The sequence below is a fragment of the Euphorbia lathyris genome, chromosome 2 (assembly GCF_963576675.1).
Source record: "Euphorbia lathyris chromosome 2, ddEupLath1.1, whole genome shotgun sequence".
NCBI lineage: Eukaryota > Viridiplantae > Streptophyta > Magnoliopsida > Malpighiales > Euphorbiaceae > Euphorbia > Euphorbia lathyris.
In genome coordinates this window covers 107,350,059-107,363,801 of record NC_088911.1, presented here as the reverse complement: position 1 = coordinate 107,363,801, position 13,743 = coordinate 107,350,059, and the positions used below count along the sequence as shown (strand labels likewise).

The window sequence follows — 13,743 nt, the reverse complement described above, 5'->3', positions numbered from 1 at the left end:
TATAATTTGTTTTGGATATATAATTCATAAAAATAATTTCAAATTAATTATATATATTTAAAATATATAAATATTATTTATTTATTACGTCATCCGGTCCGATCAATCCGAGCCATTAGATCCGACCACGTGACCCATCTATAAATCCGTTTTAATGTTATGTCGTATTCTGATAACATTGTGCATAAGTACCAATGAAGAGTACTAATTTTTGAGTCTAGCAAACAGAAATGGTCATTCTAATCACAACCATAAAACAAAAGATAGAGTTCAATAAGTGTGTCAAGAATGGCACTTGATTGAGATGACATTGAAACATAAAGCAAATCCCCCAAATTACTAATGTTTACAGACAACTTTTTTGTGGTTTGTAGTGATGCAAGTACAAGTCAAAGTTGTTACATTCAGAAGGTGTTCAAACCGCCTCCATGCACCTGAGATAAGGCATCAATTATAGTACCATTCTTCAGATTCAGCTGCACTTTCCAAAATTCCAAAACCAACATTAAATTAAATACAACAGAAAGAACACAAAAATAAGTGAAATAGAGAGAGCATAAAAGAAATTTTACCTGTGCTGGTGTTTTATTTTTGTCAAACCTTTCACCTTCCACTAAAAACACAACACTTCTATGATCCGTGTCCATTCTTTGACAGTGATTTTCCAAAAGCTTTAAAACTGAAGTATGCTTGCTCATCTTGTAAATCCTTTTGCCTCCATCCTACAAATTTAACAAAACGAAAGAGATCACATCCCGGGGATTATTACGGACCAGTCTTATAATTAGGATTATAAACGGAACTGATATCTCCAATAGAGATCCCCCTAATAGGAATGGAAAACTTCCATTTAATTTTTCCGAAGATAGATACTCATCTCATCCTCATGGCGCTATGTTATCGTGACCACAACTTAAGTAACAAAAAGAAACTATTTATATAATTATATTACAAATATCCCGTCGTCGGAGCATCTATAACTCTCGTCAGAAAGAGAGTTAAAAATGAACATTTGCTATTTTGATGCTGGCTGGAAAATAGAAAGTGGATCGCTCATCGAGATGAGTTTAGAGATAATGATATTTTTCTAGTTTATAAGCGAAACAGAGATGAAATTCTACATCTAGAACGGAACAAGATGGGGAAAACGGTATTCATCCGGCCTCATAAGCATTCTACAACAGGAAACCCCATCATTGAGTTTTTCTTATAGATTTGAAAGCTCATAGACAACTATACTGTCAAACATTTATTTAGCATGAAAACACAAACAATGCTCAAAACGATAAACAGAAACCCATTTAAAAAAAAAAATCACAAGAAAGAATGGTAAAGTTTGTGCATTTCCTCTAAATATGAAAACAAAGGGGGAAAGGAAAACCTGGGTTCTAACAATAATATTGAGTCGTTCATTGTCTTCATCCATTGTTTGCAACCAAACAAGACAGAGAAAAGAGAAGAAGGATTGAATTGAAGTAAAACTACAAGTAAAAGTAAAGAGGAAAGAGAATAAGAAATGGATGCAAAGATCAAGAGTATATAATAGGGTAAGATACAGTCAACAAGCTAAAAAGGCAAAAAATCATGCTACCGAGTCAAGTCATATCAAAGATTTTGTTCTTTCCTTTCAAAAGTATGGTGGCAAAAAGCAGAATTAAACCCATCAATTTAATTGGGTTTTCTATACGGGCCCCTATTTTACTTATTATCACCTCCTTTATCCCTTCTCATTTTTTATTTAAAAAACTGAAATTCTCTCAAATATCAGAGGAATTCAAAAACCCCGAATAACAACACGAACAAAAATCATACCTCCAAAACAATGAAAAATACTTGAACATCTAAGTATCGTATTTACCAATAATCTGAAATTTAACAAATTTAACTTGAAACGAATTTTTTTTTCCGTTGAATTTGCTCTAAACGGGTAGCCCATATTGCCGGTCCACGGACCGAACAGTTTTTTTTAATTATAATAAATATTAATTATAGATAAATTATGTATTGATTGGAAATAAAAAATACGTATTGACGCGTCCAATTAATTTTTATTTGTTAAATTATATTTATTTACCTTTTAGAATGTAAATTTAATTATACATAAATTATGTATTGACTGGATAGAAAAAACGTATAGATAAATTATTGATCGGAAATAAAAAATACGTATTAACGTGTGGAATTAATTTTTATTTGTTAATTTATATTTATTTATTTTTTAGAACGTAAATTTAATTATTGATAAATTATGTATTGATTGGATAGAAAAAACGTATAGATAAATTATTGATTGGAAATAAAAAATACGTATTAACGCGTGCAATTAAGTTTTATTTGTTAATTTTTATTTATTTATCTTTTAGAGCGTAAATTTAATTATTGATAAATTATGTATTGATTGGATAGAAAAAACGTATAGATAAATTGAAAATAAAAAATACGTATTGAAGCGTCCAATCAATTTTTAATATTTATTATAATTAAAAAAACATGTTTTCCCTAAAGGAAAACGGGTGCTGGAACCGTTTTTCTCTAGGAAAAACGGGTAGCCCATACGGTCTGGAAAAATGGGTAGTTCATACTGCCGGTCCATGGACCGGACCGTATGGGCTACCCGTTTAGAGCAAATTCAACGGAAAAAAAAAATTCGTTTCAAGTTAAATTTGTTAAATTTCAGATTATTAGTAAATACGATACTTAGATGTTCAAGTATTTTTTCTTGTTTTGGAGGCATGATTTTTGTTCGTGTTGTTCTTCGCGTTTTTGAATTCCTTTGATATTTGAGAGAATTTCAGCTTTTTGAATGAAAAATGAAAAGGGCAAAAATGTCAAATAGGAGGCGACAATAAGTAAAATAGGGGCGACGTATAGCAATCCACATCATTTATGGAGACAAAAAGCAGAATTAAACCCATCAATTTTTAAGTTTGATATCAAACTTCTGATCAAATATTTTTTAACATTGAACTCTTAATCATTGATTCTGTTATGGATCAGGTCCTTTACTTTTCTGTCGAGCTTGGGATGTATACATCGTTAGGATGATTCGGTATGTTGATATAGACAAAGAAAAATAAGAATTTATTGACTACCAAAGATAAAAAAAAATAAAAACTAAAAAGAAATTATAGAAACTAATTTCCAGTAGGTTCTTCAAAACTCGATTTTCTCCTCTCCAATTTTGCGATTTACAACATCAGAATCGTCAAATCTATCTTCTCCCCCAACACTAAAATCCACTTTCACCAGGTTCTTCCAAGCTCGACTTCTAGCTTAGAAAAACCTACCGAAAATCGATTTCTGTATTTTTTTACTTTTTACTCTCCCTCTAATCAAGAAAGAAATTTATTTTTTTATTTGTCTACATGGAAGTAAAAATGTCCACGTCAGCAGGTTAAATAAGGTTTGATCCGTAATAGAATCAATGATCAAGAACTTAATGTGAAAAAATAATTGATCAGCGACTTGATCCTTAAAACATCCAAAGTTCACTAAAATACAACAACAACAACAAAGCATTAGTCCCAAAATGATTCGGAGTCGGCTAACATGAACCATCATATAAAACCGTGAAATCAAGTCGTGTCAGCAACTTGATTTGATAGTCTCAAAATAAAAAAATTTAAGAATTGATGATATTTTAAGCAAATTTAATTCTTCTAAATTTTCGTTTTGAAGTTATTTATAAGTTGTTTAGTTAGGAGAGAGAAAGTAAAACTTTAGAAAGAGAAAGCTCCAAAAATTGTTATTTTGGAAAATAAAAAATTTGTTTCATGGTAAATGTGGTTCTAATCAACTTTAATTGTTGAACATTTTCATTTTGAGGTCGTCAACACAGACGTTAATTAAAGTTTAGTATCCATATAAGAACTTTTATATTATATTTTGAAGTTTGGTGGTCATAACGTGATAATAAGTAAAGTTCAATGTCCATGATTGTAATTTATCCTTTTCTGTTTTCAAGAGATTTTGGGATAAAGAATTGCAAATTTAATCCATACTATCAATTTTATCTCTATTTGACAAAAAAAAAAAGATTTAAAAAAAAAAATACCAGTCTTATCAATATTTGACTATAACATTGAACTTTCTAAATAAAATTTTCAATAAATAAAGCACTTTTTTATAACTAATTTATTCATTATAGAATTAAGTTTTGATATTTTGACATATTTTTTTACTGTACATCTAAACATTTTAGAAACAATAGTATTTGTGATTCAAAGAAAGAAACAATAGTATTTGAAAATCTAATGTAGCAGGTGTTCAAAAGAAAAAAAAAATATATATATATATTTTTTTTTTTGTAAGAATGGAAGGCTAACAAGTCCGGGCAAGCAAATAGAAAACAAAAGCGAAAGCAAGAAAGCGAGAGAAAACTGAGCTAGATACTGATCATTCTAGCCAAAGTTCGGCCAGTCTGATCAGCATAAAGAATATCCTGGAGGCCTGCAGGAGGCGCACCACACTCGTGATGTCCCAAGGCGAAAGAGCCTGCGAAATTTGTCATCCAGTCAGCTGTTTTGTTTCCTTCCCTGTAAGTATGAGTGAAACGAACAAGCCAATTACGATCCCGAATCTCCTGACATCCGCGGATTAACCATCCTAAAGGATGGTGAGCACTCAAACTACTAGTTATAAGCATAAGAGCGGGGCTTGAGTCAAATTCAACCACAATTTTTTTTTTTTTTTTTGTATCCCATGCTATAATTAAATAGCTAGTGAACTAATTATAAACCAATAAAATCGAAACATGTATCAAAATTTTATTATTTAATAAGTTAAAAGGATAAGTTTATACTTTTGCTGCAATAATAAGATATCTTTTGCTTTCTGACCATCGGGTCATGGGACCACCATTCATTCCTAAAACAATAAAGGTGGACTCTCAAACTACAACCCAAAATGGACGTTTTTTTAAACTATAAACCAAGTTATGTGTCTACTGTTTCAGGATATTTTTGAAGAGAATTCATATTTTAAATATGAAAAATGAAAAAAAAAAAAAAAAATTGAAAACCAAAAAACACAAAAAAAAAAATGAAAAATTCGGAAAATGTGAAAACACGGATCTAGCAATAGATTAAGATGCAATCCAATTCAATGAAAACATAAACAAAACTTAAATTAATAACTAATATTCTTTACATCCACAAACATTATATATACATATACACTTTTTGAATTGTTACCACCAATGGAAATTGCACATTTTTATAGAAGCTACAAAAGTAAACAAAAATCAAATTAATAACTACAGTTGTAAACAAAAATGAAATTAATAACCACATTATTTACATTTAACTAAACAAACATAAATTCTGTAATAGTCCATTGAATTTTAAATATTGTTCTAAAATTTATATGAAATGACGAAACTTTACATTTCAAATTCGGAAAATCCATAGGATGATAATGAAATTGATATTCAAACAAATATTTACATCTATTGTCACACCCGACCCTACACGACCTCAATCATTTCATACAGTTGGAAAGAAATTCGTAATTCCTATTCTCATCTTTCAATCTAATGTTTTTCTGTTTTTTGTTTTTTTTTCTTGTTAATCCATTTTTTCACGTTTTTCATGTTTTTCGTTTTTCGTATTTTTCTCATTTTCATTTTTTCATTGATTTTAATTGTGCAAATAAAATTTTATGATTACATTTAACTAAGCAAATATTGCAATGGTAATTACATTTCGTCATTTTTTTTATCAACCAAACATGGTAATGGAATCATTATTTTATTCTATTACATTACAACTTTGATTATATTAGATTGCATTAAGACATACCAAACGCACCCTTAATGCATTTACATTACTTAATATAAAATATTAGTATTTTTTATGTTTAATTGAAATAATAATAATAATTTAATAAATTGTTTTTCATAATAATATATTCATTTCAATTTTGATCATAAAATAATTAAATAGTTTGAAAGGGTACTTCAAAAAAAAGTTCCAAAGGAAATAAGATTTCGATTACATATTAAACCAAATTAAATAAATAAATTCTTCCAAAAAAAAATAGTCATTTTGGTTCCACTACATTTTAGGAGGTGCTTGATTTAAATTTTGGAATTGAAATCGAAAATGGAAGCGGAATGTGGCGGAGTTAAAATCAAAGTAACTATTTGTTTATTTAGGAGTTGTTTGATTTAACTTTTAAAATCAAAATCGGAAAAAGAATGGAAATGTGGCGGACTCAAAATCAGAATAGTTATTTATTTATTTAGGAGGTGTTTGATTTAAATTGTTGAATTAGAATCGAAAATGAAATCAAAATATATGAGTTAGAACCAAAATCACTATTGAAAATTTAAAAGCATAAAATTATATTTTACACGGAAAATTAAAATATCCATATAATTTTAATTTCTTCAATATATAATAATTTATTTATTTATTTTTATATAATATAGCTAAAATATCCTACAATAATTCTAGAATTTAGTGGAAAATTCTACTAATATATCCTACAACAATTGAGGTAGATCTTTTGATTCCACCGACTTATTTTATGATTGAAAATAATTTAATGTTCCTATAAATAGGAAATATCAGTTGATAGGTGTGTGTGTATAGCAGAGAAACAAATTAAATGAGTGAGGGTATGTGTACGTGATATAGTCACCACCGACTTCTAGAATTTGATGCAAAATTCTACCAAAATATCCTACAATAATTAGGGTAGATCTTTTTATTCTACCGACTTATTTTATGGTTGAAAATAATTCAATGTTCCTATAACTACGAAACATCAGTTGATGGGTATGTGTATTATTGACAGAGAAACAAATTAAATGAGTGAGGGTGTGTGCACGTGATTGAAGATAAAGAAAGTTTTTTTTTTTGTTTGTAGAAATTGTTATTTACTATAATAAAAGTGTTGTATTTCAATTTAAGCCCGCTAATTCTTCAACAAGTGATATCAGAGCAGACGGTCAGGGACCAGTACGTGGTCGAGTAGGAGCAAGCGGTTAAGGACTAGTTACCGAGTGCTAGGAGTTCGCGATCCGGGATCGTGGTGGTATGAGGTATTTTTAGCGCTCAGTCTGGGACTGTGAAAATTATTGGTCGGTGACCAAACTTACTTGGTTGATTAAATGAGCTAACCAAGTCCTCATGGCTGATATGTCTACCTCGGTATGCACTCTGGAAAAACTCAATAATAATAATTATAGTACTTGGAGTACTCGTATGTAATTTTATCTGCTCAACCAAGATTTATGGTAGACTGTTGGAGGTAATGAAACAACGCCTCTAACAGAACAAAAATGAGCTTAAAAAGTGGAAGGTCAAGTGTGGTAAAGCTATGTATGCTTTATCAATTTCGGTGGAAGACGATTTACTGTAACGCATCAAGGATGCCAAAACCTCCAATGAAGAATGGGACACTCTTGCCGGAGTATTTGCAAGAACGAATGACGCCAAGCTCCAACAACTTGAGAATGAGTTAGTGTCGGTCTCGCAAAATGACATGACGATGAGTCAATATTTTACTAAAGTTAAAACTTTATGTAAAGAAATTTCAAAATTATGCGGCAGATCATGACACAAGACGTTCAACTACAAGTTATTTGTTTAGTCTCGGATCAGGATTTATATCTTGGTATAGCAAAAGAAAACCTACAGTTTCCTTATCGAGTACTGAAGTAGAGTACATGGCAGCAGCTACCGCGGCTCAAGAATGTACCTAGCTAATACAACTTATGAAGGATCTTCATCAGCCAGTCAATTACTCAGTATAGATATATTGTGACAATCAGTCAGCTATTCACCTAGCTGAGAATTCAATGTTCCACGCGATAACTAAACATGTCGAGATGCATTATCATTTCGTACGAGAGAAAGTCTTATATGGAGATATCAAGATGCAATATGTGAAGACCGAAGATCAAGTTGCTGACATTTTTACAAAAGGACTTAATGGTACAAAATTTGAACAATTCAGAAGGCAACTTGGAATGGGAAAGAAGTATGAAATATTAAAAGTTGGTGTTGCGGGGGGAGTATTGGAAAGATATAGTCACGCTTCTAGAATTTGGTGAAAAATTGTACCAAAATATCCTACAATAATTAAGGTAGATCTTTTGATTTCACAAACTTATTTTATGGTTGAAGATAATTCAATGTTCCTATAAATAGAAAACATCAGTTGATGGGTGTGTGTTATTGGTAGAGAAACAAATTAAATAAGTGAGGGTGTGTGTGCACATGATTGAAGACAAAGAGAGTTTATTTTTTGTTTGTAGAAATTATTATTTAGTTATAATAAAAGTATGTATTTCAATTTAAGTCTTCTAATTCTTCAATAGTATCTTCAACTCTCACCAAAAGGACGGTTGGAAATGTTATTTTGGTGAACCAACACCAAATCTTATAGCCAAATAGTGTAGAAATCATACATCAACTTGGTTGATTTTAGTTGCACCAAATTGTGGAAAATAATAATAAAGGTAAAAATGAATAAAATATTAATAAAAGTGTTATAAAGAATAACATAAAAATTTGATTTTTGGAAAATAGAAAATAGATATAGTTTGATGGTATATTGGATTGGAGCACAAATAAAATTTGATATTTGGAAAATAAAAAAATGAGTATAGTTTAATGGGTTGGAGATGGCTTTAGAGACGGTTTTTATAAGCTGAACCGAGATGAAATTCTACATCTAAACCGCAACGGGATGTGGAAAACAGTATTCCTCCCACCTCATTTGCAATACTAAGCATTCTCCAACAGGTAAACCCATCATTCAGTTTTCTTATAGATTTGTAACCTGGTAGAAAACCTTTTATTTGTATACTGTCATTTACATATTAAGAGGTGTCATTTACATATCTAACCCACTTTGCTTCCATCTTATCAAATTAGACCATTTCATCCATTTTGGACAAAATTACCCTTAGTTCTATTGATCGATGGATCTGCTCCTGCTTCTTCTTCTTCATCATCTTCTTCCGCTTCATCATCATCATCATCATCTTCTTCTTCTTCTTCTTCTTCTGGTTCTGGTTCTGGTTCTTCTTCTTCTTCGATTTCTGATATCAATCGCTGGCGATTGTTGAGATTTTTGAAGTATTATGTCAAATTTTCTTTAGAAATGGTATGTTTTTAGCTTATGCGCCTGCTTTTCTCACTGGCCTTGCCTCTTTCTTCATCTGTAATGGTATCGTTTCAATTTTCTATATTTTCCTCCATTTTCCTCAATTGTTGTCGCATTTGTGACGAAATTTGTCGCATTTTCGTCACAAATGCGACAACAATTGTCGCATTTCGTCGCAAATGCGACAAATCTTGTCACATTTGCGACAAGAGTTGTCGCATTTGCGACAAAATGCGACGTCGTATTTGTGACGAAATGCGACAAATTTCGTCACAAATGCGACAACAATGGAGAAAAATTGTGGAAAATTGAGAAAATTGAAACGATACCATTATAGATGAAGAAAGAGGCAAGACCAGCGAGAAAAGCAGACATATAAGCTAAAAACATACCATTTCTACAGGAAATTGAACATAATACTTCAAAAATCGCTAACGATTGATATCAGAAATCGATCCATCGATCAATAAAACTAAGGGTAATTTTGTTCAAAGTGGATGAAATGGTCTAATTTGGTAAAATGGAAGCAAAGTAGGTTAGATATGTAAATGACCCCTCTTAGTTGGGCTAGATTTGTAATTAGTCCAAAGAAGAAACAGAAACCCATTTTAAAAAAAATTCACAAGAAAGAATGGTAAAATGTCTGCCTTTCCTCTAAAATATGGAAAAAGGGTAGAAAGAAACATGGGTTCTAACAATAACGTTGAGTCTTTCATTCTCTTCATCCATTCTTTGCAGCCAAACAAGACAGAAAAAAAGAAAAAAAAAAGAACAAGGATTGAATTGAAAGTAAATGTAAATTTTAGTTAGGAGAGAGAAAGTAAATTTTCAAAAAGAAAAGGCTCCATAAATGGTTATTTTGGAAGATAAAAAGTGTAGTTTCATGATAAATGTGGTTCTAAATAACTTTAATTCTTGAATATTTTTATTTTGAGATCGTCAAAAGTTATTTTGAAGCGTTAATTAAATGTGGTTCTAAACAACTTTAATTCTTCGATATTATTATCTAATTTAATTATCTTTTTATCATTATTATTAATTAATTTTAATTTTTTTCTTTAATCAAAATATCAATGTAAATATTCAATTTATAAAAAAAAATACTTGTTTAGAAGTTTTAATTTAGAAAATTAGTGTTAAACTTATAGAAAATTAAATATATCTATGCTTTGCACGTTAGACACTTTTAAAATTTAATTTTTTCCGTAAAATCTCCAAAATATGTTTCTATCCAATTATAATTTTATCTCATTGTAATTTTTTCCTTTAAATCCCCTTTAAAAATGTCAATATTATTACCTAATTTAATTATCTTTTTCATCATGCCAATATTATTATCTAATTTAATTATCTTTTTTTTATCATTATTATTAATTAATTTTAATTTTTTTCTTTAATCAAACTATCAATATAAATATTCAATTTATAAAGAATAATATACTTGTTTATTGGTTTTAATTTAGAAAATTAAATATGTCTACGTTTTTCACGTAGACACTTTTAAATTTAATTTTTTCCTTAAAATCTCCCAAAATGTTCGTCTCCCATTGTAATTTTTTACCTTAAATCCCCTTTAAAAATATCAAAATTATTACCTAATTTAATTATCTTTCTTCATCATGTCAATATTTATTACCTAATTTAATTATCTTTTCATCATTATTAATTAATTTTAATTTTTATCTTTAATCAAAATATTAATATAATATTTAATTTATAAAGAATAATATACTAGTTTGGGGGTTTCAATTTAGGAAATTAGTATTAAACTTATAAAAAAATTAAGGATAAATTACACTCATGACCACTGAGCTTTATCCATTTTAAATTGTGGTTATTAAACTTCAATTTTTAACGGTATGACGGACTTAACTTTATACTTTTTAATATTGTTTGCTACTATGACTCTTGACCAACACTTTTTATATTTGATTCTCTTTTTGACTGGTTCTCTCTCTTCCTTTCTTTCTAAAGTTTTATATTCCTATTTTACTGTGAATGCTTTCTTTGTCTCTTCATCCCTTTCTTTTTCTCTCTTTCTCTCTTTGCACTTCTCTATCATGGTGAGAACATGACTTATCACTTCTACAGAGAAGTGAGAATAGGGACATGGTGCCATTGCTTCAATTTCATGGAGAAAATAAAAACTAGTAATTAATTATTAGCAAATTGCAGTAAATTATACCAAATCCCATGGCGGACAAGAAAAACACAGAATGAATAAAAAGAAATAACCAACTCCCACTACAGGTGCCATTGTTTCAATTCCATGAATTTTAACGGCGGCGAAATCTTCACACCATCCACCGCAACTCCCACTACCTTACGCCGTTACTGGATTAACAATACATATACCGCTACTCATAAGCCTAACAGCTTCTTCCGCAGCATTCGCCGGCAGCGACAGCTTTCTCCGCCACATCCGCCTTGGCAGCAGCAACTGCAATTGCATGCTGGTTAGGATCCTCCTGGAATTGCGATGATACGGATGAGCTCTGACACAGAGAAATAGAGATGAAGAGAAAAAATTTAAATATGTACGTTTTTCAATTTCCACCCTTTTAAATTTAATTTTTTTCCTAAAATCCCCCAAAATATGTTTGTATCCCATTGTAATTTTTTCCTTAAATCCCCTTTAAAAATATCAAAATTATTATCTAATTTAATTATCTTTTTTCATCATGTCAATATTATTACCTAATTTAATTATCTTTTTATCATTATTATTAATTAATTCTAATTTTTTTATCCATTTTATCCAATTATCTTTTTTATCATTATTATTAATTAATTATAATTTTTTCCTTTAATCAAAATATCAATATAAATATTCGATTTATAAATAATAATATACTTGTTTAGTCTGATAGCTCTCTTTACACCACGAGTTCTTACATCTCCTGATGAGAACATGTATATATAGGCGATTCCAAATCCGGCTAAACGATCGTCAAGGTCCCCGATTAAGATAATCTCCAATCTAAAATATATTTTTGTTACAATATTAAGATCTTAATTATTAAAAAATATATATATAAATAATTATATATGTAATTTTATCCGATTATAATTTTATCCAATTATAATTTTTATCTAATTATAATTTTATCTTATTGTAATTTTTTCCTTAAATCATTTTCTCCCTTAAATCCCTTTTAAAAATGTAGACATTATTTATCTTTTTTTCATCATGTCAATATTATTACCTAATTTAATTATCTTTTTTTATCACTATTATTAATTAAATTTTAATTTTTTCCTTTAATCAAAATATCAATGTAAAAATACAATTGTAAAGAATAATATACTTGGTTAGGGGTTTTACTTTAGAAAATTGGTGTTGAACTTGTAGAAAATTAAATATGTCTACGTTTTTTAAGTTATACACTTTTAAATTTAATTTATTCCCTAAAATCTTTCAAAATATGCTTTTATCCAATTATAATTTTATCCTATTGTAATTTTTTCCCTTAAAGCCCCTTTAAAAATATCAATATTATTACTTAATTTAATTATCTTTTTATCATTATTATTAATTAATTCTAATTTTTTCCTTTAATCAAAATATCAATACAAATATGCAATTTATAAATAATAATATACTTGTTCAATCTGATGGCTTTTTTTACACCACAAGTTCTTGTAGAACATGCTTGATTGACTCATTCTTACTGTAAAGGTAATCAATCAGCTAACTAGATATTAGATATCTAGTTTCGCCATTACTACTTTCTTAAATCATCACGAGTGTAATGTGATGTGTCACTACAGACATCCAAGAGAGCATGATCTGCAACCAATTTGTTTGTCTTTTTTCATTTCTGTTTTTAGATTATCCTCGTCCCTTTCTTATAAAAATAAATGAAAATTATGTTCAAATATTTTATATATCATTTACAAAATATTGATTTTAAGTATGGAATAAAAAGATGAGGTAAATTACACACATGGCCACTGAACTTTACTCATTTTAATATTGTGACCACTGAACTTCAATTCTTAACGGCATGGCCACTGAACTTTATTCTTTTTAACACCGGTGACCATTGAACTTTAACTAATTCCTCAAAATGACTAATAACGACCTCAAAATGAAAATATTCAAAAATTAAAGTTGTTCAGAACGACATTTACCATGAAACCATATTTTTTATTTTCCAAAATCACCATTTTTTGGAGCTTTCTCTCTCTACAAATGTATTCTCTCTCCTAACCAAAAAACACCTAAATAACCTCAAAATGGAAATTTTCAAGAAATAACTCTTCGAATTTTTTATTTTGCGACCATCAACAATCATTTTGAGATGTTGAGTAGCCACCGGTGCTAAAAAGTGTAATGTTCAATAGTCATACTGTTAAGAATTGAAGTTCAGTGACCACAATGCTAAATGGATAAAGATCAGTGGCCATGGGTGTAATTTACCCTAAAAGATGCATACAATTATTATCAAAATAATGAAACTAGCCTTTCCGTATAATTTGAGGTAGCCCCTTCAATAAAATTTAATGATGAACATGTGTTTTTTTATTTTTTGAATAAGATGAACTTGTGTTTAATTATTAAAGAAGTTGTTAATTGAGCATGTATTACAAGTAAATAAATATAAATACAAATTGATGAAATGG

The 13,743-nt window shown here is 29.2% G+C and overlaps 1 protein-coding gene across 1 annotated transcript; it reads right to left on the bottom strand.

Moving 5' to 3' along the window:
* Positions 1-227: 227 nt before the first annotated feature.
* On the bottom strand, positions 228-1,540 carry LOC136220912 (ubiquitin-like protein pmt3/smt3). The gene is made up of 3 exons (XM_066008751.1): positions 1,382-1,540; positions 573-722; positions 228-476 (listed from the first exon to the last, which is right to left on the bottom strand). Exons 1-3 carry the CDS (start codon positions 1,424-1,426, stop codon positions 405-407), a joined length of 267 nt encoding a protein of 88 aa, XP_065864823.1. The 5' UTR covers positions 1,427-1,540; the 3' UTR covers positions 228-404.
* Positions 1,541-13,743: the final 12,203 nt, after the last annotated feature.

What these genes read in the sequence shown, in the direction of transcription:
- LOC136220912 (XM_066008751.1), bottom strand. Translation starts at nt 1,426, where the DNA reads ATGGATGAAGACAATGAACGACTCAATATTATTGTTAGAACCCAG. An exon ending in ATATTATTGTTAGAACCCAG is followed by an intron (nt 723 to 1,381) that starts GTTTTCCTTTCC and finishes TTAAATTTGTAG; the next exon opens with GATGGAGGCAAAAGGATTTA. An exon ending in AAAATAAAACACCAGCACAG is followed by an intron (nt 477 to 572) that starts GTAAAATTTCTT and finishes TGGAAAGTGCAG; the next exon opens with CTGAATCTGAAGAATGGTAC.